The sequence below is a fragment of the Anser anser genome (genome assembly GCF_964211835.1).
Source record: "Anser anser genome assembly, chromosome: 8".
Classification (NCBI taxonomy): domain Eukaryota; kingdom Metazoa; phylum Chordata; class Aves; order Anseriformes; family Anatidae; genus Anser; species Anser anser.
Window position 1 is genome coordinate 16,757,383 of NC_139728.1, and position 26,761 is coordinate 16,784,143.

At 41.6% G+C, this 26,761-nt stretch overlaps 1 protein-coding gene across 1 annotated transcript in view; it reads right to left on the minus strand.

The window, feature by feature from the left end:
* Positions 1 to 26,761, minus strand: part of LOC310903638 (uncharacterized protein) — an 81,808-nt gene that overhangs the window by 21,361 nt on the left and 33,686 nt on the right. Inside the window, exons 6-11 of the mRNA XM_083847244.1 lie at positions 21,620 to 24,747; positions 20,073 to 20,213; positions 17,552 to 17,771; positions 4,702 to 4,983; positions 3,521 to 3,581; positions 2,359 to 2,426 (exon numbers count right to left, since the gene is read on the minus strand). Of these exons, the coding sequence (XP_083703370.1) occupies positions 2,359 to 2,426; positions 3,521 to 3,581; positions 4,702 to 4,847 (275 nt within the window). The 5' untranslated portion in view covers positions 4,848 to 4,983; positions 17,552 to 17,771; positions 20,073 to 20,213; positions 21,620 to 24,747. The remainder of the gene's footprint in view (positions 1 to 2,358; positions 2,427 to 3,520; positions 3,582 to 4,701; positions 4,984 to 17,551; positions 17,772 to 20,072; positions 20,214 to 21,619; positions 24,748 to 26,761) is intronic.

Consider the following 26,761-nt stretch of genomic DNA (forward strand, 5'->3'; position numbering starts at 1 on the left):
GGTAGAAGTAAAAGCAGAGTTTTCATTGCCTTTAAAGGGAGCAGAATCTGCTTTCATTTCATATTTTTTTTCCATTCTTCTCCTGGCACTACACAGAAACGCGTGTGAGGTGAAATGTGTCTGCGAGGTAACTTGGCGGTGAGGGTTCCAGAAGGCAACGTTAAATGCAGATAACATATTTTTGACTAGTTATGCACATTTACAGCCCTGGTCCAGAAATTTAAGAGAAGCACTGCATGGAGAAGTCATTAAGTGAGAATTAAGTTGGAGAAATACAGGATGTATGAGGAAACCTAAAATTAAAGGCCCCCTTTTAACATCTCTCACTTCAAGCAAATCAACTAATGAGGCAAGGCCTTGAAGTTCATTTATACTCGAAGTGAACAAGACCTAACTGATCCACTCATCTTCTCCTTGAATGTAAGGCTGACATTAGGAAAAAGACATGCTGCTTTTGCAGTGTTTCAGAACCACCAGTGCCAGTTCAGGTCCTCCCCAGCTTCTGGATGGACCAGGGCTTCCACAGCAGAACAGATCCACAACAACTCCATGGGTTTTTCACCACCAGATATAACATAGGTCATGATTAGAAAATGGGATCATAACTAGCTAGGCCTGAATAGCTATGACAAGCAATGATGCATGGCAAGGAAAACATCTCATCTGGTGCAGGGAACATAATTTTCAGGGTCAATTTTAGAAAGCCATATAATTTTATCTCTAGACTCAACAGAGAAGCAAGCATGGAGCCTGGCATTTAAAAGGTCAGATTTTAAATTGAAGACATTGTTCAACCATCTTCCTAGCTGGGCGCTGCAGAGCCTGGAGCCATAGCCTCTGCAGCCACCAGCTGGGACGGGGTGCACTGCCTCTGCCTCTGGGCTGTGGCCACGCAGCGCTGGCTGAGCTGGGGGATGCCACGGGAGCAGAGGGCCATGACACCCGTGCATCTGCAGACCCAAAGGTGCTCAAGACTTTGCAGGAATGAAAGCAGAGGAGAGTGAAAGAGAAGTGGCTGAGAGATGATACTGCGGCTTTGTAGAGTACAGCCACAACGGGAGCTGTAATCACAGAGAAAACAGCATGTCTGTCTGAACCGCTATTTCTGCTTTATTGTGTAAATACAGGAACTATGACTTCATGTCTCACACTTCAAGAGACGTACTCTCGGGCTTCTTTTCTTCCATATCAGAGCTCTAAGAAATGCAAAATGTGTCTCTGAGTTTCAGTTCTGGCTTGAGGTTAATCTCTAGAAACAAGTAATGTAACATTTCCATCTATCTTTTCTACTCTTTTGGCGGTTTTAATTATACTGATATACTATGACACTTTAAACAAGACAAGCCTCAGCTTATGGCCTGCTCTGTAATGGTTCAGCTGCTGCATGTGCTCCAGCATATTTTGCTCAGACAGGCTGCTGCGGGCTGCTGTGTATGTGTGCAGAATAGTGCCCTTCTGTCATGAGAGATTTCATTGCACTGATCATTGTATATTTGACAGACTCTTTGTCAATGTCAAGTGTCTTTTGTGGTTAAGCCCAGTAAAGCTAAAACAAAAGGTCTCCTAGATATTAGATATATAGTGACATTACTGAATTCACTTGGAGGCAGTAATTTTTTGTCAGCCTATGAAAAGAAAAATGGAGCTAATGGGAAAACAAAAGGAAGATGCCGGCATGTCTTTTTAGCTATTTTTGTTTATGTCAGACATTGTGATTGACATCTGGCCCAGAACACCCCTTGAACCAATTGAGGTTGGCGTCATGAAACAGAACAAAGAGAAATTGCCAGCCAAGAAAACACCAATGGCTCAGAAAGCACTTTTTTGTTTATTTTCTTTTAAGTGTTTCATTTTCAGTAATCAGTATCAATGCACAAGAGTAGTTCACTCACATACACCCCCAGCTTACTAATTGGACTTTTAAGTTTCCTTCATGTTTGCTTTCTTCCTGCTTGCTTGAATGGCACCATACTGCCGGTTTGGTTGGATGACAGTCTGTCATAACAGTGATGTTTGAGGTTAGTGAAAACTGACGTGCAAAATACAATCCACTGGCCTTTAACTGAAATAGCAGCCCTGGTTTTTGTGGAGTTGTCAGGCAACATTTTTAAACCCCTTTCACGGTGAAGGCAGTTACAACATGTTTTTCTCTGTATCAAGCAGTTCCATCATGACGAGCATTATCTATGTCTGTTGTCATATCAGAATATTGCCTTTGAAGAGCAGTTTACTGTTTCTTGTGTGATCACTTCTCCTGTTGAAGTGCCCTAAAAGGGTTAAAGGCATTTCATGATCATTCTTCAGTGCTAGGCCAATTACAAAGCTTTAAAACATGTTTAAGAGTGACTTTGGAAATACCTGTGACCAGAGCAGTTCCTGCAGACACACAACTTCACGGAGACTTTGTCACCAGTGTTATGCAAGTGCTGCAAGGAAATTATTAAACTTCTTACTTTGTCTTGAAAGTATGAGGCTGAACATTAAAAAAAAAAAAAAAGACTTTTCACAAGATGAGAGCAGGATGTTTCATCTGCTACTTAGGTACAGTTATGTGCTGAAACCATAGGAGAACTCTTGCCTTAACAAAAAAAATCTTAATCACCTAAAAAGATCCTAGGGAATTTGGCCCTTGAACACATTACATGTGCTGCAGCTAAACATCCTTGCACCTTTTTAACAGGTTTCCTTTCAGTATTTAACACAGGGGTATATTCTCCTCCAGAAGCACACTTAACTCCCCCCAGCATTAATAGCAGAGATGCTCACACATCGAGTGGCAAATTTCTCTGTCTCTTTGCACAGTGTTCTAAAAAGAACTTTGAAGAAATTGAGGAAAACAGAAAGAGCAGTATATTAATTTTAAGGAGATGAAAGCAGTACATGTCACTCCTAAATTTCATGGAAAATGCACCGTTAGTAACAAAGATGAGTAGAAAATTTCAAAATCATTTTGAGCAGCATTAAAATCAGTCTTCCCTGATTTTCTGTTTTCCCCTTCTTTTCAAAGCACATACATTAAACTCATTTTATGCTTATAATGTATATAATGATTCTAGACAACATAAGAAGGACACTGGGATTCGTCCTATTTCAACGTATAAAGTGGCAAGCCAATTTATGCAGCTTAAACCATTGCTAAAGAAGATGTATCAAAAATTGCCTGTGATCATTACAAATAACAGCCTGAAATGTTCACAAGAAGCTGTTTGCTTATCATATTTTCATTAAAACATCTTTTCACCTGCTTTGCTTTTCCCATGCCTGTAACCTGCATTGTAATCAGTCTTATTAACTGAGAACATAAATATGATTTATTATGGTCTGATAATGGAAGCTGCGTGGACCAAGAGAAGGGATATATTGTCCTTTGATAAAATGGCTCTTTTCTCTCAAATAGAGCTCTATCATGAGAGCATGCAGAATGTAGTGAGTGATTATTTCCTGAGGGTGAATGATGGCAGAACCCTACAGAAAATCTTCTTGTTGGCCATGACAGCCTCCGAGTGTTCCCAAATCTCACCGAGTTTGACAACCTGCAGACACTTTTGATGAACTGTATTCTTCTGTCAGAGACAGCCTGTCTGGGAGGAGAAAAGGGAACCTTTATCGTCTGATCTGCTATTATTGTCTTGATCTTTTATAAGCAATCTCTAATGCACATGAATATAATATCCTTTCACACAAGTGCCAAACATAATAGAAATGTAGTTAAAGGACCCTTTTCCCGGTTATGTAAATGTCCTAATACCATAATTAGAAAAGATGGTTTGTGAATGATAGCGGTAAGGAAAGGGTAATCAAAATGTTTTAACATTATCTTTCTGTTTTAAAGACCAAAATCTGTGATAAATAGCATTTATGGTAGATATGGGGAACCAGCTTGTGCTGAAGCTTTTACCTAAAAGAGAATAGTTTTGAGCATAAAACTGGCGTTATATTTTCATAAAACACATAAATGACAGCTGGTCTTAAGCCAAGAATGATTACTGGCAGATATGACTTAAAGAAAATGAGTATTCCACTCAAAATCCCTCCATGGCTGTTACAGAAAGAACAAAGCGTTATTATTAAGTAGTGTATTTGGACAAAGCGGTGTTCAAGACCAGCTAAAGTTCGCCAACAAATCTCTCTTTTATCTACATCCAGAAGAACAGGCATAACAGAATCTTTTTCAATTAACAGCTGTACACATTAGCAAAGCACCCGTCTTTCTCAGCTGAAGCGGTCTGGCTTATTTATCACAAAAATGAAATGTTTTGGGGGAAGGTTTCCAAGTTGCCCAGTAAAAGCAAGAGACTTGATTTTTCATTAACCTTTTGACATCTGGAGCTGGGGTGTCCCAAAATTAACTACTAATGGTCTTTTGCATTACCAGTTGGTGTTGAGAGAAGTCCCAATTGTCAGAGTCAAAAGGTTAATCAGCAATTTCACACCAGTGATGTGGTCAGAGTTTGCATGCTACTGCCTGGACAGGAGGAAGAAGAAAATAAAGTAATTAACACAAAACTACCTCCCGACATTATTAAATTTCTTGTACTTTTGTTGTTGGAAAATATTTCATGATCTATTTATTAAATATTTTGACTTCTAAGAGGGCATTGTAGAACTTTGCTGAGAAGCCCAAGTTCTCAGCAAAGACCAGCTTGCTTGGTTTATTCTGCTTTTCATAAGGAAAACCAAAACAAATTATAGTTTACTCACCCACCAAATGTCCAGCCCAGACCACCATGAGGGAAAAATCTTCTAGGTCTGTTACTTGGGGAGATTTCAAAAACTATCCAACTGAGGCTAATTCGGTCTGGAAGTTGTGTCCTGTCTCCAGGAGGTGAGGACACCCAAATTCCCATTCATTCAGAGGCAATTTCGTAGTGCAGATGCCATATCAGGGATGAAGATGGTCCAGTAGCAAAAACTTGAGCATAGACTATTCCCTCCTGTTCCCTTCTGCTTTGATTGCAGAAAGTAAGCCAACAGCAGAATTCCCTTAACAAGTATGGACAGCAATGTTATTTCATGTGAAAGTACTCATATAAACAGCCATGCCAGTACCTCAGCTGGGATCATTTGACCAGAAATAGCCATAACATGCTTTGACTTGTGTCCCAAAAGCTCTCCTAGCCGTAGCAAAAACAGATTTATTTTCCAAAAGAAAATATAAAATATTTCTGAAAACATTACAGTTTGGCATTTGCTACCAGTAACAATGGTAGCACCCAAAATGACTTCTCATTTGTCCAGGCAATATTTGAAACCGTTAACCATTGTTTATCTTGTGTTTAGCCCTGATCAAAAGCTTTCTGATGTCACCATATGGATCAAGCCAGTTGTTCTATGTTTTTGAGACATTCTATCTTTTTCCTATGTCTAAAACAAATAAACAGTGAATACTGCCCAACAGAACTTCTTTCATCCTGGATTTTTTCTTCATCACGTATTTCCACTCGTCTCTTTCTGCAATTGCAACAAAATCTACCGCTAAAATCTTTCTTCTCTTGATTGCTACAGTTTTAATGGGGACAGAATTTTCCCCTGAAATGCTCTGAAAAAAATTATCAATCTTTCCAAGTGCCCTATTACTTAGTCCACCAATTAGCTGACTATGGAGCCTGAGTGTCCTTGTACATCTTCCCAGTCCCCATCTGTATACTTGGCTGCATATGTTTATGCAATTAGAAATGGTGAAAATCTAATAAAATTAGGACAAACCTGAGTGAGCTATAATTCTGCTTAATCTCTCAGACTGGATTGTTGAAAGCTTGCTGAATTCCCCAAACCTCTCTCAGGTGCCAATGAATGAGTCAATATCATACCAAAGATCTCACGGCATAGCAGACGTAAATTATACTTCCAGAATCTCATACACACCCTCAAATAATGAATCTAATGTCTCTAAAATAATGTCAGGGAGAAAGCAAAACAAAACAGAAAACAAACAAACAAGCGAACAATTTCCTCCAGTTACCAGCATTGTACTTGACGGTACAGCATAGTGAAAAGGAGAATATACTGCAAATTTCATGGGGAAGGAGTAACTGTTTTCAGAGTCTGTCTTCCTATGGCAGTAGAAGAGCAACCTAAGCTTCCTACTTTCGGAGGAGGACTACTGACATTATCACACAGAGGTTTGTTAGATCCCACTGACAAGCCCTGAGAAAAATGAACAAAATGGGAAAATGAACCTTTCTTTCATCCCAATGTGATACCTGTCCAGACTTTTCTTTTAGAAGCCCATTTTACACTTTGTTTTGTACTGCAGTGGTGACTGAGGGTTTGCACAGCGATAATCACCAGCCTGAAGGAATCCCAGACCACTTAATACCTGTGTCCTCTCTTCTCTGACCATTCAAGGGAAGACAGGGGAGGAATGATTTTGGCTAAAATTAGGAGGAATTTTCTTTGAAAGAAAGAGTAGAATTATTTGTGTTTGAAGCACACTAGAGCAATTAATAACTCTGTTCTTGCAAGAAGGAAACAGAATGTTTTATCTCAAGTTATGAGGGTTTTGGTTTTACACCAAAGCCAAACTATTTATTTGTTGCAGAATAGGGAACTTCAGTATGAGGAGGAAGATGTAAGGCATATGGCCTCTTAACTCAGACATACCTCAGAAGAAAATGTCCTCAGATCAACCAGTTCCTTTTCTTGGTTTTCCCCTGTATGTTCATCTTCCTCATAGACTTCACCTCCAAGCACACACCTCGTTTACTCTGTGAGACCTCACAGAACTTCAGCCAGGAGGTAACAGAGCCAGAAATGGGTCTCCCATAACACAGAACTGAGGTATTGCTCTCATTCCCAGTTTAATACACTCATACTCTTTGGGATGGTGAGGTTGTAGAAAATGGAGCTGGAAGGGATCGTAAAAAGCCCAATAACTGACAGTATGCCCCAGATTTTTGACTACTCTGTCACTGAAATCCTCCAGTGATGGAGACTTCATCACCTCTCCAGTCAATTATCCCAACAGATAACTGTCATTTCCTAAGTGACAAATACAGTTGAACAGTGAGAGAGACTGATTGCTTTCTTAGACATTATATATTTTTGCTCAAATACAACTTAAGTGTATTTATACCTTTCACCTTGTTTCTTCTCCATTTATTTCTAGTTCTATTACCTCCCCTCCATCATTTTTTTACTTTATCTTTCTTCCTACTACTACCTTACTGTCTCTTCATTAAGTCACTCCCTTTCATTTCTGTCTTTTGAGCCTTGTGCTCTTTGGCATCCCTGCGTTTATTCTTTTTTATTTTTATGTTTTTCTTTCCAAACACATGAAAAAGAGAATCTCATCCACTGGTGGCCCTGCTACAGATACCCATCTCTTGTAATCTCCTTAGAGGGTAGCCAAAATGCCATATTTTCATCCATTCAATTGAAAACACTTTTTGTAGACGATGAGAAATTATACAGATGTATTCAAATTCAGGTCTAAAGGCTATGCTCTCGAGGTGTGACTGAACAGCATAGCTATGGGAAGCACACGATCTGTTTTGAATACACACATGGCTGGATACAGCAGGGGTAGGTATCACATAACCTCTAAAAAGACAATTCAGAACCCCCGGCAGTCGTGTTAGCAGATAGCTGCTTCCTGCTGACTGCTAGTGTATTTCACGAGTAATACAAGTTACAACACAGGTCTGGACCTACTGGTTCAAGAACGACAGATTAAGTGGCTTCATGTCTAATTTATGCCAGGGAAAGTACCATCAAAAAGGGTTAAGTCTGGAGCGTCACCATAAGCAGAGAATTGTTTTACTTTTGTCCCACCAGGTCAGGCCCATTGCATGGTTTTAAAGCACATATAATATGCACGTGTGGTAGTCTCCATGTGACAGCTCCAGGCTTCTTGGCCTAAGAGCTAATTGGAGACATGAAGATAAACTCCAGAATGTAGTGCAGCTCAAATATTGTTTTTTCTTAAAAAATTCATTCTTTCAATTTTTGACAGAAAATTATCAAAGAGGTGGATTACCCCTGCCACAGCAAGAAGCGGTGTGATAAAGAAAGGGAAGGGCTAAGGGAAGCTTACTCCACACTTAGGAGCAGAAGACAAGTTTGTTTTCTAGCACAGCTGTTTCACGGTGCATTGTTGCTGCAATATAAATAGTTTGAATTGCACTATTTTCATATCTGCTTTGACCAGGGTCCGTGCTTGAGAGGGCTGAGCGCAGTGGTCTGAAGCAAGACTATTGAGGGCATCCGATAAAGGAGAGGTTTGCATTAGCACTGAGGATCCACAGCAATGGGGATCTCCAATGGTGCCTTTCCACAGAAGGTCTGAATATAAAGCAAAGAAACTAAACTTGCTCTGGGGAGGCAGAAGTTCTTCGTCTCCTGCGTGACCTTGCACAACATATTTCCTCTCTCCAAGCCTCAATTCTTCCCTGAAATAGGGACTGACATCTTCCTGTCTTTTCTCTCTGGACTTTTGGCTAGTGGCTCTTCCTGATTAGAGGTAGGGCTGATGACCGTGGGTCTGACCTCCAGGAGGCCTCTGGACACTTCTGTATTATATTTGATAATGAAGCCTCATGTCTTATCCAATCAACATAAAACAAAGTCAGACCAGAGGAAACTGGCTCAGCACAAAATGGCAGCCTCAGCAGAGTAAAGTCAGAGACATTAGCTATTGACTACTATAGAAATACTGAAACTGCATCAGGGATTTCTTTTTTAATTGCTATTTAGGGATTTAAATGAGATTTTCAAAACGAAAGGAAGACACAATGTTTAGTCTACAATCACTCTTTGCTGCCAATACAGGCTATCATATAAATTACTTAGACACTTTTAAAAATACATTATTTACTCAATAACCCATAATGGGTCCAGAGCTCCTTTTACACGCTATTATAGAAGTACATAATTGCAGAATTTTCAAATGGATATTTCTTCTAGGCAATAGTCTGTAATGGCTCCTTCAAAGCTCTTAGGCTTTTATCATATGAAGGCCTAAGTAGAAAATGTTTAGTTCACTGATCATTGACCTAATAGAGAGCAACAGCTTCTCTGGAACAACTATTGTCTGCTTGGGCAGATGATATATGAATGGTATTTTAAAAAATTCTTGGAAGTATGTGCTAGGGAAAAATTACTGTTCGTGTACAAAGCAAACACTGCTGATGGGATCCTGAGTTCTTTTGTTTGCCTCTGCTTGGTTTAGTTTCTTGGCTTCTGCCCTAGCCCCAAAACAAAAGAAAACAGTAATTTTGGGGTGTGAAATGAGGGCTCGGTCTAGGACCCATTTGGATCAATGACAGACATTTCCGTGTTCACAAAGATTATTCAGCTCAATTAAAATTGTCTCAAATGAAAATGGAGGTATTTGGTATATATTGCAGCGTAAGAAGCTGAATTCTGAAATCGAAGAAAGGGATGCTGCAAAGGGTCAAATCACATTCCTTAAGGTAATACTGAAAAACACGTAGGACCCACAGGCATATCCCAAGCATGATTCAGAAAGGAGACTGGCAACTTGAAACATTTTCAGCGCTACAGCCAGGAATCTCACAATTATTGAGCCTCTATCCTCTACTGACATTTAGCTTCCAAGTTTGCTGCTTCCATTTGAGACACAAAACAAAGGCTCATGTTCACAAATGCTTGATGTAAGAAAACACATTTCCTTTCCCCATGCAAACTTTGGGCAGTAAAGCCCAAGGAGGACTACAGCCAAATGAATGTCAGCTGAGTCTAAGAGTAGGCCCAGAGAGGATGGCCACGAGCTGGAGCAGAGACAAGCAGAGACCCCTAGAGAGGCTGAAAGGAGACCTCCAGCTCTGGTGGGCTGGGGGAGAGGCACTTGCTGGGTGGCACAGCTCCCTCCTGGGCTCAGGGCCTGCGGAAATGGGAAGTGCTGCTCACCAAAGGAGGATGCCCAACCACCAGTCCAGTAGCTGGATGTGATCCCAACAGCTTTTTCCATAAAAACAGACCAAGGATCCCCAGCACAGCCCTGGTTTGTATACGGCTTGACGTGAGAAGCTCTCCCATGCCTTTTATCAGTGGATTTCTCCAGCCTAGTAAGGCTGCCTGGGACTCCTAGTATTCTGGCATGATTAACAGAAAAAAATACACTTGCTGGCAATTCTAATAGTTCCTTCTGTTTGATGCATCTGATTGAAGAGAAACTGAAATCAGGGACCAATATGCAACCAGGCTGCACCAGTTAGCCTCATCATGCAAATGAGGCACACTTGCAGGCGAACTTATTAGAGATCAAATAGTTTTAGGCACCACGGATAATGAAGGCAGAGCGCTTATGTTGCAACAGTCAGAGCTGGAATTTAATCATGTTGTTGATATCTACTGCAGCAGTGAACAAACACAGAAACAGCCACAAAAATCAAACCGTTAAAATGAAAGGAAGATACAAACCAGACAAATAATAATGATAAAAAAAGACTCAAACCAAGAGACAGAGCAGTGGTTTCAGGAAGGAATAATCTTGCAAGAAAGACCTCGAGCCCTGCCTCTTTCAGTTGAATGGCTGGAAAAGTGGGGATTGCCAGGAGAAGCTGATGGGGTGTTCACACCGAGAGAGGGGTGGCTGCTACATACCTATGGGAATGGCCCTGCAAGGAGAAGAGGAGAAATGCCCCACAGAACAGCACTTGGAAGCAACCCCAAGGTGAAACATAGCTCACCCTGGGAAGCAGCATCTCCTAGGAAGGAATTCAGAAAAGAAGAGGAACAGTCTGCTGCGGTGAAGTTATAACAGAAGTCACACAACTGACAGGCTGGATTAACAATCTGTTAGACATTAAAAATAAATAAATTCTGCAGAGGCATTAGCCCCTTCTGTCTCAATAAACCTCTCACACGTTCCCTCCATCCTTCATATAAACACCTGGGGAGACCCCGAGCAGCCCCACAAAGGTTTGCTTTGTTTCAGTGAGCAAAGATGAGATCCAGCAGGTGGAAGCTGCAAAATGGAAACACTTGGATTCCTTTCAGCAGACACAAATGGCTAAAAATACCGTTTGGCATTTCTTCTAATACCAGTTGGTAGTACAAGAGCTCCAGAGATGTCAACAGGAAGCCCTAGAGGTTAGAGGGAATGATGTAACCGCATGTGACATAATGCTTGGTGTAGAGATTTCCTGGAATTGATTAGTGCCATTCATGATAACAGCAGCCAGCAAGAGTGTGAGGACTGGGTGAAGGCCCAGGCAGAATGCAGGCACTGGGCAGTTTTCCTTTTCGCGTGATGTCTGGTCTCATAGTTTCAGATGTGCAGTACAATAACTGCATGGTGTTTCCATGCAAGTTTCTTTGGGAGACTCGGAAGCAGCACACCTCCCAGGAACGTGCAGCTACTCCCCCACAAAAGGTCACGGAGAGACAAACGCAGAGGTGGAAGAACAATGAAGACTCCCGGGTCCTCCTTCCTTGAGAACAGCCTCCCCTCCGTTCCTCTTATTCCTTCAGGTATAAGATGCAGTCAGGTCATCCGCATCAGTACAGTTTTATGCCTAGCCTATAGACAAAGGCTACCGAGTGCCATCTATATTTAACGGGAGCCCTCCAATCTATGTGAGTGGGTGGAAATGGATAGCGAGTGACATGGGCACTGACAATGGTACACAAACTCTGCGGCACTCTTAAAACTTTTAATTGCATTTTAAAGTAATGTAACAAGGCAATGTTTAATGAGTACTTTGTTTAAGAAATTCTGACTTTATAAGCTAATTAAAGAGAAGGAAGGGTTACTGCACCAGGGCAACAAATCCAGGCTGCTGAATGTCTATACTACAGCAACAAGCAGTTCAGATTCAATTGGCAGCCTCGCAAACCTCCACCCAGCCGGTGTGGATGATTTTTATTTATTTTTTTGACTAGCAAATAAATTATTATTATCATCATGATTATGTTAATAGAAAAAAGTAAAGGATAGGCAAGTAGTTTTTTGCCAGGGCTGGTAAATTTTCATGACACTTCTTGCAAAGCTGTCATATGGTTGGGTTAGATGAAACTAGAAGGCTTTATGTGCGTAGCATTTAACTTTAAACATTCTTCATGGAAACTTACCCAGCACATAATTTACATATTCAATACCAGTGACAATTTACTTCTCCCATCTGAGCAGGGCTTTCAACTATGCCACTTGAACTAAATTAATAAACAGTAATTAGAGAATGTTGTGCGAGCGAGCTGTTGATGTTGAGAAGATTCTAATCAACACCTTCTTTTAAGGGCCAATTAAAGCTGAATGTATGCAATATAAACATCTTCTTGTATTTAGACATGAACTGGAGAACAAGGTAAAAAATAAAAATCCGAACAATTACAGCAGGTTAGAGATGATCTAATGGAATGATGAATCTTCATTAATTGTGAAAGCAGCAGTAATTTCTAAAAACCACTGGACACCGTCTATGGTGCAGCACTAACAATTTGTGCAAGTTGATTCTGTCTAGGATAAACCTTCCTGCTTTCATTGACAGGCTTTTCTCTGGAAGCAACTCTGCATCTGCCTCCAATTTCCACTGCAGTGTTCACCTGTCTGTAAGACAATGCTGCATCTAAAGTGAGTCCAGAGAAAAAAGGCTTCCTGGGGGGAGGCAGTGAAGGGGGATGTACCCATCCCATTCGCACTGTCTCCTGGCAGAGTGAGAAGTGACCCAGGGCAGGATTTGCACTGTGCAGCCCCCACCAACACCACTGGCAGCAATACAGACACCAGGATGAGCCTGAGCGAGGGGTGAGGCTGCCCCCAGTTGCCTCCCATCTGTAAATGGGGAAGAGTAGCACAGGGGTATTTACACTGGAGCAGCTGAGGAACTTGTACCCATTGCTCATGTGTACTCCCCTTCCCCCTCTGGAAACATGGGGTGGTCTATTCCTGAAAGGTGAATTTAAGACAGCCATTTGTTTCTGAGCTTCTTGCAGGACAGAGGAAAGGCTATCTTTGATTTAAACTGAGATGATCCTTAGGGTACCAAAGGGAGACTGCAGAGGCAACACAGACTTGCGCATCACCATTATGAACTGTCAGTAAGTTAAAAACAGGCATAACTTCATCCAAACCACAGCTCACTGCTTCCTAAAGCGCATTTTAAAAAAATCATCTATGCTGGTGCAATGAAGCACACGCAGAATTTGTCCTCCAAGTTAGAAGATACAACGGGCTAATAAAGGTAAGGGAAACATCTGTTCCAATACTGCACTAGTATCATTTAGAGAAAATGACTGCATCACTTACGGCTGTTTGGTATCCAGAAATACTACCACAGTAATAGGATGTTGTCACCTCAGGCTCTGCTGAAATCTACAGGAATTTTACTTGTTTAAGAATTATAGGATTAGGCACATGATCAGCGTTTCTTCCCTTTGAAAATAAACATTCCCACTTAACATTTCTGTAGTAGTGTGAGATCATTATCTCGTGACAGTATTTGGTTCCACTGGCATTATCTCCTAATTAGCTATTTAAAAATACATGTAAGCGGGTGGAGGTGGCGAGTGGACTTGTAGACCTGACGGGTCTGTTATGTTCTTACAAGCTCTGCTAATCCCAAACATTGAAAACGTGTTAGTAAGGCCAAGCTGGCACTTTAAAGAACAACACAGCCAAAGCCTCACATCTTGAACTCTGGGCGCTCGGCACGCAGCAGAGGGGCTCCCACACCTTGGGCAGGGCAGGGCAGCAGGAGGAGAGGAGAGCAGCACGCCAAGCAGGGAACTAGTCCTGCAAAGAGGGGATGGGAATGGCACGAGTGAAATGCTGACGGCCTCTGCAGTGTGGTCAGCTCCACATCACAGCAGCATGACCACCTACGGTATGTTTGGTGCAGGACTTAGGGGACTTACGGGAAGCCAAGCACAGAGATGTTCACCAAGGCTGAGGAGATGTCAGCGATGCAAAGGGAAAAGATCTCACAGGAAGGGTTTGGTATCCTCTGCACTGTCTCAATATACAGAGAGATTACTGTGCTTATAGGCCAAAAATCATAAAAGCTTTCTCCAAGGAGGAGAAAGCTTCATAATATATGGGCAGGTCTGGGATTTCAGTTTGCAGCATGGTAAGAATTAGGGGGATGGGTATTCTGGTATGCTGTACTCATTTTTTTCTCCCAAGAGTTAGGTTTAATTCCTATCAAACTGTCTTTGTGAAAACAAAAAACTAGGACAAATTTACACATGATGGGTCATTTCGGAGGCCCTCGGACACATGCATGAAGCACCCCCATGGTAATAGTATTCTTCCAGCCTTCAGCAGCACTAAGAACTATGATTTGCTTCTGTTTCTGAGTTGCTTTTAAACCTCAATTCAGCAAATGTGTTGGTGATTTCAGGGTGTTCTGAACAGTGGAAGGCAGCAAAGTAAATGTCCAAAGAATACTGATAGCATGAGACAGGCCTTAAACTCCCATTTACTCCACTATCTGCAGTTCGATTCAATATGCAGCATGCAATATGATTTTTGCTCTGAGCAGATGAAATTTTGAGGCCTGAACCCGCTTGCAGTAACACGGTCTGTCAGTAACCTCACAGCAAACAGGGAGGTGCAGAGGAACAAAAACAACTGGAGCATGGAGGGAGTGAGTCTATGTTAATGTCCTCTATAGATTTTTGTTTTCCATTGGAAGTTTTCTCCTGCCTGAAGTCACCTGTATCCTTTTTTCACACCTCTTAAAGTCCACTTCGTGAATAAATAGAATGAAATTCCTCACTTACCCTTAATACTTTTTAAATGCAAGTCAAGCCTCTTGGCTTTTTATACCTGGGCACCTACTTTTTTTTTTTTAAATGCTGTGGGATAATTTCTCTTTCTTTCATAGGCTGGTGCATTGGCCCATATGCACACCATGTGCTCCCTAAGGCTCATGCATAACTGCAATGGACGATTAGTCCAATTAAGTCTCCAGCAATTTCAATGGCTTATGCAAGAGTAGATGGGGCACAATATGTAATTTCAGCTTTTTTTTTTTTGTGAGGGTTTTCAATCCTTCCGTGAACTAAATCATTTTATCAGTTTCTCTCCCTCTCCTTCTTTCTTTCTTTCTTCTTTTTTTTCTCTTTCTTTTTTTTTTAAAAAAAAAAATTGTCCCATTAAACTACAGAACTGGAACATATTCATGAATAGTTTCTTTCTGCTTTAACTCAAGGAGTTCCTGACATAACAAAAACTGGTAATTAACTGGCTCGAAGACTTTTACAATAGCCTCCTTAAATAAGTCCTAGTATGTGGCACTTGCAGCCCTGACTCCACATTGCTGATACTACTGCAATGCACCCTCTATTAAGCAAGGTTTGCTGCTCCACGTCAGCTCCAATTCTCAGCCGTTTTCTCCACTGCTCTACTTGGAAACACCAAAGCCCTCTCAGATTTCTTTGTGTGGCAAAGGCTAACCAGCTCCTCCAGGAAAGGTCCCTGCTCTCCATCTACGTGGCTTTGTGCCACTTCCTTCCACACTTCGCTCTCAGGGGACCGCTTGTCACCCGTGTAAGGTTGGAGTGGCGGGTCGCCTGCAGCTGGACACGGCTCAGCCTCTCCTCCTAGCATCGGCTGCTCTGTGATTTCAATGCAGATGCATTTTGGCAGACCTTGGCAGACACCACTGCCTGCCTCCTGCCCCACAGCTAGACACAACAGACAGAGTCTCCTCTTGGTAGAGGAATCAGACTTTGATTATTCAGATTTCACTCAACAGTGTGATTTGTAGCGGCTGCTGTATATCGTCTCGAAGCATATTCGGTTTTGCCTACTCATGCTTATCTCCCCTGGTTACAATAGATTCTGTTTCTGATGAAAATGTTACTCTGATGAGTTTTTCTCTGGCTCCACCATACTTTTATGCTTCCTGCTAACTAGTGCAAGCCTTATTGTTGCAGTTCCTAATATTTTGCATCATTTGTAGATCTAGCAATTTTGTTTGTAAATAGCATGAAAAAACATATTAATATGTATCTTCCCTCAGTGCTCCAGACAGATTGGTTCACAGTGGAACAATTACATACATATGTGCTAGCCTATATTTCTTGCAAAATCAAATCATGTAAGGATGCCTCAGCCAGAACAAGCCATAAAGCTAGACAAGGCATGGAAAAAAACATCCCCAAATATGTACTGCTTAAATTACAGAACTATAAAAAAAAATAAAGCAAAATTGAAAAGGGCAAAGGAGACACAGTGTAAACACAAGCTTTTATAACAAGCTTTTTACAAGCTCTGCGTAATATAGAGTGAATGTCATTTTGACATGCTGGTATCATGAGCTGCCAATGTAGTTTAGAAAAGAAAGGGATATCTCCAGAATTATGACAATGCTGCTTTCTCCCATCCAAGCCAGTTACAAGATCCACGACTGTTGCTGCCAGGTCTAACTGACTCCTTGGAAACTAAACCAGAAGTAATTTCCTATGTAACTGTATTTAAGGTGTCTAGAAAGACCGTGCATCTTTAGAACCCCCTTTGGAGAGGCAGCACTTTTAGGAGGGGCTCACGACACCTCCCTCAGTGCAGAGCAGGCCTCCCTGCAGCTGAAAGGCCCCCCACACCCGCTGCGCCCAGGTCTCCTCTAGGATGTCAGTGAGGTAACCGTAACACATGGCTAAGTTGATTTTGTGCCTTTGAAAAATCCCTTCCTTAACCCAAATACTCCGTCACTGTCAGCTGAACGCACTTAACTTCTGAATTAATGTTATTTTCAGGAGGTCAGACATGTGACGGTAACAACAGGCTTTTGCCAAGCTGTCTAGTTCAGGTTCTGAATCTGAATTTCCCCAGAGCCCAGTATTGTTTAAATACGGGTAACTTACTCTGGCTCATGCCTAACGCAAAACTTCTGTGCTCGGGGCTCCTTCACGGCTCCGCGCGTGGCTTCCCTCCCCGCGCAGGCACTGCCGCGGCACACACCGCCCAGCAGGCCTGGGGGACCTAACAGCCAGCAGCTGAGAGCAGCCGCAGTCATTTTTCCTCCCATTTTATCCCCCTCCCAAGACTGCCGTGTGTTTCAGTTGAGGTTTGGACAAGAGCGATGTGGTTTGTGAAAATTCAAAGCAGTGAGCTCCAGGGCTGCCAGGCCGCTGGGCACTGCCCCTGTGCCCACAGGGCTGGGAGAGGAGCAGGGCCTGTGGAAGGAGGGGCTGTGACAAAGCTGGTCCCCACCCTGAGGATGATCTATTTTACAGGTTACACTGCAGTCATACAAAACAGCAGCTCAGGGCTCCAAACAGCGTCGTTTGGTGGTTATACAGAGCTAGGGCAGTCAGAAGTATTTCAGGAAGGGGTGTCTGGAGGCACGCGAAGCTGGAGATGCCTGGGCCCTATCTTTGCTGGAAACACTTAACATGCCTGGTCCCAGCACATCGATCCCTGTGACTCCAGCAGCGCTCAGTTACTTGCAGTGGGCTTCGGGGCAGCTCTGATGTGCACACAGTGTCACAGCCCAGTCCCCACGAAAAGCTAAGTCCCAGATTTCTGCAGTGCAGTTTCACAGCCAGACTGCTGTCACACAACTCACTGTTAGTACCAAGGAACATTGCATAAACGTTGTCATTAGCTTCTCCCATGCAGCACTGCCCGCCTCCCCAGACCTACCTGCAGGGAGCTGTGCGTGTGCAGGTCCCAGGAGTCCTTTTCTCTCCATCCCTTCTGGGAGGTCACAGGTGGGGTCCAGATCTCCTGTTAAGTTTTGTTTTCCAGCTTGCTTCGTAATTCAGATAGTATTTTGGTCGACTTGACTGGCACAGCATATTTTTACCACACCCTCGTCTCTTCAGACAAACAGCCTCTTTTCTAACTTCTGGCAGAGCTAAGCCTAGTAAGAAGAAACAGGTATAACAAATAAAGCTACCCTGAAGAAATATTTACGCAAAGGAAGACAAATGGGCATCATCTACCTGGACAGTGTCACTGCTAAACATGGGAGGAATAAATCAGACGTGTCAGGTGAACTAGGACACCTGACAAGGAGGGAATGATGCTTCTTGAAACCGTGGATTTATCTCTGTTCGTTCGGATCAAACACTTGTAATAGTTGTGGATTAATTTCCTTCCCATAGTCAAAACAATAAAAGCCAGGCACCATTTTATTAATTTCCAAAACAGCGTCAGATAAGCAGAATTGCATTTAAAAAAGTAAACACCCTTCCATAGAATTAGAGGATGTGTAAGCGTTTGGGGCTTTTTTTTTTGCTTTTTTTTTTCTGTGTCTATGAAAGGGGAGGTTTTTAGCATTATGAATAGATTTCATTTTGTAAGTTGTGCTACAAAGCACTGATAAGGCAACGGGAAAGCAGCAGAGATTGAGGCAGAGCAGGAAGAAATACCACCCATATTAGGAGACAGCCACTTACTTAGTGGCTCACATTTGAATAAAGATGCCATTGTTCAGCCAGAAGAATGCACATATTCACAGTCCCGGCGCAGAATAGCTCAGTGTATCTAGAACTCCAGAAGTGTCCAAATTACAGCCCCAGGGCCCAAACTGCCCTCCAGTCTTTCTGAAGAATGACCCTCTGCTTAATTAATCAGTGCTTTAACTGTGAGTGATCCCAGGACACACTTTTCTCAGGCCTTTTTCTTAGCCCTGCTTGTTCAGAACAAACCTTTAAATGTTCTCTGGCTGATTTTTGACCATTTTTTTCCCCTTTCAAGATTATTATTTCCTGTTTTACTGTGAAAGCTCATTAGAAATGAAGAACAGCATCTAGATGATCTCAGTTCACTTTACTTGGATAGGGAATGATTGACTCAGGATGGAGAGACACTGGCTCCCTTTCAAGACCTACCAAAAAAGATTAAGTCTGTAGACTCCCAGAATATCGCTACTGCAATTTCCTTTCCATATACTGAGGCAGAATTATAGCAGGGCTGATTACTGCGCACACACCGTTCTTAGTCATATAAGAACCCACAACCATAACTCCAGCCGCTGTGCCCAGGATCCTTACCGAGATCTTATTCCCTTTTACTCTGCAGAAAATAAGTTTGCATTTACAGCAATGTGATGTCATATTCCAGATTGTCTGGATTCTCATAAAGCTTTTTTCTGTCTGGAAAAGAACTGAGATTTGATGGCAACTAGAAATGCACGAAGACAAAGAAAAACACTGTGCAAAATTTCACTCCAGATTGGACTCTACCCCATCTACTATCTTCGATGATAAAATTCATTGTATTCTAATTGAAATTAAATTGCTACGTGGAAAGTCAAAGGTTTTGTTTAAAACAAAGCCAGCAGCATCTTTCTTTTTAACAGTGATCTTTTTAGTGAAAACCAAATGAATTTTGACCATCTTTACAAACTTATAACAAAATACACAAACTAAAAAAGGTCAAGGTTTTAAAAATGCCAGCAGAAATGTTTTGTAAAGCTATAACAATAATATAATCTACAGCAAGAGAAGCTGGAGCCATACTGTTTGATAGGCCCTATCTTATGATACCCAATATTGAGCTAAGTAAAACGATATGACCGGATGGCCTAACTAAATTTAGTAGTCTGGTGAATTGCCACTCTACTAAATTTAGTCAGCTCGTAATGGGCATTAGATATCTACATTCCAAATGATAAAATCTGTGTTGCTTTTTTAGGCTCCCAGCAAATGCACAATATACTACATTGGAGTATTAGGAAATAAGCAAATCAGAAAGGAAAACCAGGGGACGGTGGGAACCAGGATTGTAAAGAACGCACAAGGAATCAGAGTGCGCAAAGTCACATCCCCACGCTCAGAACTAGCTGGCAGCAGGCAGAGGTGCATGGTGCTCCCCACGTAGGCGGCCCGAAGGGGAGGGGAAGAGGAGGGCTCTCTAGCACACTGATCCTCCCCACCACAAAGCTGCCACTCCAAATGTAGCTTTGTGCTGGAGCAATGGGAAGAGGAGTGGTTATAGGTGGGAGCTGGGCTCTCTGAGCCTCGCCACTCTTACAAAACATGTTCTGATAGCCTTTTCACACCATTCCTTCCACAGTTTTCTTTCTGGGCTTTGTAATCCTGATGGTAAACTGGGCGGCATATTTCTACATAGATTTCCATACACCTGTGAGCCAGCTTTATAGCCATGAAAACTGCTAAGTCACTTTTCTCAAAACCATGTTCAAGGCATTACTTACATAGTTCCTGCTGTTTAAGGGGATTTCTGCTCCTAAGTCCGTGTGTGCTGTCACCTCTCTACTGCTGGGAAACCATGTAGGACGCTTTTTTTTTCCTGTTTTCTGTGAAATCCAGTAGTACTAGAAGCTTCTCCAAAATTTCTGGTATTAGTGAGCAGAGAAGAATAGTAAATAGACGTGAAAAGGAAGCACTATTATATTTTCCCTATGTCCTTAAAAAGAGTTGCACCCTTCTATCCTCACATAAGAAGCTAATGGATACCCCATGTAACTAACTCAGTGATACTATCTGATTACAGACAAAAAATAGTGCACTTGTGCCCAGTTCAGTTCCCACTACAGCAACCGAGACATTGCCCTGATATTCTGCAGGACTTGCAGAGCTGCATTATTCTGGAAGTTGAAGCAATGTTTATTAATCAGAGATGGGTGTACCCGTTCAACAGTTAGAGACTCAGAACAGTGGTTTTAAAAAATAACATATCCCAAAATAATCAGTTTAGAAGTCCCCTGTTTCCTTAATCCTTTATACTGAAAGGGAGCAGGTAGCTCCTTGGAAAAATATGTTGTGCTTTTTGTGGGGGAAGCTTCTAATACACTAGCTAAGAAGTAGGTATGAAAATAAGGGCATTATAGATACTACCTCTATGTAGTCCATCCTTGTAGACACGGTGTTTTAGACACAAGACAAAGGAGAGGGGCAGAGTGTAAAAAATCAGAGCATTTTGCTCACTTGTGACATTCCAGCTTTCACTTAGAATTAACCTTTCTCAAGATTTTTAAATCTGAGTTCCCAATAAATGGACGTGGGAAATGTGATCACCCTCTCTGAGTCCCTTCCTCGTAACATTTGGGAAACTTGGCCATTTGGGCCTTGACTGCATTTGGGAGTTGTGTAGGTCTGAAACACCTCTGGCTGTGGAGGGATCAGAGAGCCGACCCCAGCGGGCAGAGCTGGGCTGTCCCCACCCCTAGCAGCGTCCCAGCAAGGCACCAGCCCACCTGCACTGTGGAGGGGCTCCCAGAGCAAACCTGTAAGACACCAGTGAATCCAAGCTCCGCATCTAAACACACCGCAGCCAGGGTGCCCTAGTTCTGCTGCTCATGCAGTAACTTGTTTTTCTTTTTATAATTATGTCTTAATCATTCTTTGTGCTGAAATAATCATAATATATTTACAAACAGACTCTATTTTATTTTTTTTTTGTCTTCAGATCACTTTCTATTTGGCCTCATACTGCCATTTCCAGCCCAAATGACATCTTTCCTATCAAAGCCAATTCTAATTTCTTTTCTTAGGCAAGAGTTTGCAAGGTATTTTTGCCAAATGATTTACTCAAGTTCAGATGTTACAAATAGACCTGCTGGTATAAAGAGGCAGAACAACTCTGGATCCAACCCAATGTGTACTGGGCTCCTTGTTGCTGTATTCTGTAACTGTATCACAAACCCTCATTTGTTTTGCACGGCTTTTTAATCTGACAGACACGGCGCTTCCCTGCTCAATCCGGTTGTGTTTCCTACTTTTAGGACAGAGTAATACTTACTGGTCAGTAACCACTGGCATCATCTTCCCAAACAACATTAGCTTTTATTTGTGGCTGTTGCTGCTTTTACTTTTCTGGTATGACTCTTCCCTATCTGCCATGTTTCTTCCACACTACTTGTAAATAAGAAAGAAAAATGCATTAGTTTTGCATTGCTTTTAAGACCTTAAGATGAGTTTCATCTAGACTTGCTCATTTACATATATTCATGTTTTACAGGTTTTCTCCCCCTCACTTTTTAATCAAACACCTGTTTTCACAAGGCCTTCACTTCTTCCTAATTGTCAGTTCTTATTATTTTTGTTAAAGACTGATTTTTTCTTAAAAAAAAGAAAAAAAGTGGTTCTATTGCTCATCCGTTTTAAAATCATAATTAACTTCATCTCCTTCTTCATTTGCTAATGGGCCTATTTTCTCTCCAGTATTTCCTTTTCCCCTGATAAACTCATAAAGCCTCTCTTGTTTCTCTTACCCCCTTTGGCTACCTTCAGCACATTCTGCCTTCAGCTGGGGAAAGGGAGACAGCACCACGCTTAGAACTTCCACGCCGTTTTATACTTTCAAAGTCTTTTGCAGACATTAACTAATTAACTTTCATAACATGCCACTGAGGTAGGGAAATAATATTGAAAGTTTTATTTTGATGAGGAAACTGAATGGGAGGTCCTGAATAACCAATACCAACGACAAAGGAGCTATTTCAACAGCCAAAGTGCTCGGGCAAGCAGACGACTACCCCCTGCCTGTGGGCACAAGGCACTGGCTCCATCAGGACAGCAGCAGCAGCTTCAGAAAAGTGAGCTCAGGAAGAGAGTGCAAAACCTCTCTTTTGTCTCATGTTATTTTGGTTCACTTTATTTCCATTTATTTTTTAGGTGAAGACTCCAGTGAGGTTTCCCACTGAGGTTTCTGCTCAGTTCTGCTGGTCAGGTGTTCCTACACGATGTATTCATACAGCTGGTTAAAAATGCCATGGGAGAAGGCAGGGCAATTGTTTGCCCAGAGGATCTTTTTAAAAACATGTCATTCTTTATAGAAGTGCCTGACAAACATCTTTACTCTTTGATAGCCATTACTCTTAGAAAAACAATTTCAAAACCATATGCTCCAGGTGCTTGAACTAAGATTTAACTAGCCCTGTTTACACAGGGGCTAGTGTGTAATATGCGTGTATATTCTCATGTAGATTTGCCAGCCTGGGTTTCCTGTAATTTTCTTTAGCTTCATTACACATGCAGCAGTACACAGTATTCTCCTCGTGTTTCTCAGCTTGCAGTCCATGGACCGTTGGTGGGCCACAAGACATCAGAAAGTGGTGGATGAAACAACTGAACATTTTTCAAGCAAGACCAAAAGTTCCAGCGGGCAAAGAAAGAGAAAGGGGTGAAATCAAATTAACAAATGAACAATCAAAGCCTATCTTAATTTTTAGTTGGTTTGCAAATGAAAAGAACTGTGGTTAGATGTGCAATACTGCCTGGGGATATTTTTTTCATGATCCTAAGCAGTGGTTAAACACTGCTTTGCGTGTCTGGAAATCTTAAAAGTTAAGTGTTATTCATGAGATTCTTTTCTTCTAAGCTGGTGTCAGCAACATCTTCATCATCCTTGCTTGAGCTGTGGTGCAGCTCCATATTGTGCCCTCCCATAGGAGGCCTAAAATCTACTGTCATCCTGCCCCATGCACTAGCTGATGGATGGGGGCCTCGCTGAGCCCTCCGAGTCCTCCTCTCCCCGTCCCCTTCTGGCCACACAGGACGCGCTCCCATGCAGCCACGAGCTTCCAGAGGATGAGCGAACGCCGGTGCCAGGCTGTGATCTATGGGGCTGGTGTGGCCAGATAAGGATCAGAGCTGTGATCTTCCTCTCTCGGGGGGACTTCCCAGGGGTGGAAAGTGAGATGTGATGGTTGAGTTCCTCCAGCTCCGGTGCCATTTCCAGAAAAATGTCCAAGTTAGTTCCTGGATCTCCATCTGCATATGTACAGTGGGGAAAGCAGCGGGAGCATCCAGCCCCTGAAAACTACTTGGTGAAGTCCTGCCGAGCAGGAGAGGCTCAGCACGCAGCCTGCTGTGCACTCCCAAACTGTGCTGGCCACGTACCCAGTTCAGATGTTTATGGAGGTTTCTTTCCGAGGGCTGAAAGCTTGCATCTGTGCTTCCAGTTCAAGTTCTCTCACAAATCTGAACAAAAAGCTTGTAAAGTTCAGCATCTTCCAAATTGCCCCATATAAGTCACTACCGAAACCATATCCAAATGGTTCCCCCCGCCATACCTTCCACAGAAATGACCTAAACTTTGTCAGGTTCACATGTCCCTAGAGATGATCTCATTTCACTGCTTCAAAAGAGCTTTGGTCTGCACAGCCTGTAGCAGCAAATTTACACTTCAAAAAGCAGACAGCTTTTTCCACATCTTATTCACTTAATGGGTGAGAATGTAAAATTAGTTCCGTTGCTGATGAGGACCTTGAGCCAAATGAAAAGTGTTCATTTGTCAGCACAGACTTACAGCCTGAAACATGATTATATAGCTAATCCAATAATGGGTTTTGATGCTGAGCATTTATTTATATACAGTATGTCTTGTTATCTGTTGATAATCAGGCTCTACAATTTACTCTCTTTTGTGTCATTAGACATAGCAACATCTTCCAGACATAGTACATTTGCGTGTCAACATACAAACACACACAAAACCTTTGTAACCAAAATACTGTTTGCCTAGATTTTAACACAATAGCGTTTGAATTTGAGCTTTTTGTAGTTTAAAATATTAGTAGTAAATTAATCATGCAAGACTGAGAGCCTCTCTGCATCTTAGAAGTCTTAATAGATTAAAATTTGAAACATAAATTTTGTTTCCTTATCTATAACATCATGTGGACTGATTTATTCTTTTTTGCCTGATGCGAATACCAATATCTAATTATCTTAGGTATCAGTTTGTATACATGAAATGATCCCCGTCCTGAAATATTCCATATCTTAACATCAGACTGTATCTTACACTTTGCTAACTTCACAAACAGCACTGTTTGACGGCTCAACAAATTCATCTTTTACAGAACAGGACGTAAGCATAACTTGTTCATGTAGGCATCAGGCATCATTCCTACATCAGGTACGCTGAAAAACAGAAAAAGAAGTTATTTGCTTGCTGCTTTTTTTAAAAAACATTCTATCTTTTTGACTAATTTCTGCTGCTACCTAATACTCACACAGTTGTGTGAACAACTGTAAATATCTAACACTGAATTACAGGGACAGTTTACTCCTCATTTAAATATACAAGGCATAACATTTGAATATTTAAAGTGAGAAGGCATTTTAATAGCTATGCTATAGAATGATATGTTGAAATATTCACCAGATATTAAAAAAAAAAGTCTATGGGAAAGTAAAATCAATCCAGTATTAAACTGGGAGTTAATTGCAAATGTGGGGCACACCTGCAAACTCTGTGAACAATCCTGCAACACCACACAAGGCGATTTCTGTGCTAAAGGATAGGTTTGCCTGCAGAAACACCCAGGAACACCGCTGAGGGTGAAGGCTCATCTAAATTTGGCAGTCAGGAATCTTTCAGAAGTAAAGCCATTAAGTAAAATTTACCTTAACGGACACTGCAAATCAAGGGCGCAGGTGAGGCACGAAAGGTGTATGAGCCAAACTCTATCTTTACCACTGGCTTTCCTGCAAGCAGGACGAGGCCTCCTTGTGTGCTTTTGTTTAGCTGAAATTTACTCTACAATAAATACTTATATATTGCTGCAACATGATGTTTTATTGGGCTGCACTAGTTTACTAAAAACAGCAGGCTGGTAATAGCAGTGCTTGTGGTTTTGCCTGTAATTCATTTCTGCATGGTAATGCACAGGGAGAGACATGATACAAGATAATAAGGCAAATTAAAAAAATGACTAAACTCAGTACTTGCAGCATACAGTATATTAGGACCATGTTCAGACAGGCTGATTCTTTGGATATTTTTATTTTTTTGTTTTACCTCAGCGAGGTAATTCATTAGGTATTTGCTTGGGTAAAGAATAAATGAATATAGCATACATTACATCCTCACTTGAGTTGCAGAAACAAATCTTTTCTGTACCCGCCAATGTAATCTTCAGAGTTTTCGTTATATAAAACACCTCAAGAAAAATGCACCTCGGTAAGATTTACACTTTATTACTCTAATGATTCTACAAACACTGCCACAATGTGATGAAAGGCAAAGCAGTCCTGATCTGATTGAGAGCTAATAAAAATCAGTACTGAAAACTGAAAATAGCACCCTTATCATCTTTCTTTCATTTAGACCTGATTACTAGGGGATTATAATGCAATCACAGCTATGTGTGAGAGGTAGCTATGGGAACCAGTTTTAACTGTTTATCTAGCCAAAGATCTTAATTTAAGTTTGAACACTCTGATTCATTTATATGTAAGACACCAAGGAGACAAAATGCAGAAGAAACAGATGCTCACTTGTTCTTTCCATTTAACTTCATAAGCTACCAGCCAATTTGTCTTTCAGGGACAAAATTAATTTCTGATGACAATGTGAGCAAGTAATAAACTAGGAGTTCCTGTCCTGGGAAACTTGTTAAGGCCATGTAATGGTCTGGAGTTATTTAGAAAAAAACAATTTGCTTATAGACTTTCAGGGACATCTGTAACAGAGTTTTCTTTGTCCCTGTGCTGTTACTCATTTCTGGGGGCTTTATGACACCTTTTCCAGAGGTTGATTTGAAAAAGTTCAAAAGGAAACATATTGCCCATTATTTCTTTCCTGTGGGGTATTTCTTTTCCTTTTTTTTTTTTTTTTTTTACACTGCTCTTTTTTTCCCCCCTTCATATTCACAAATCATACAAACCTGAACCCATTTGCTTTGCTACTTCCACACAGCCAGGGAAAGTAACCACCAGCCAGGAGTCCTAGCAGCATTAATCAAAAATTATCTGAGGAAAACAGTTTGTCAGAAACTTAGAGGCAAGTACGCACCTGAAAACATCTGAGGGAGCACTACAAAAGAGTCTGTTACGCGTTTGGATGGAAGGAGCTTTGCCCATTAATGCTGTTAACTCTGTTAAGCTACGATCATTAGCAGGAGCAAAAATGCCAAAATGAGGGGGAGGGAGA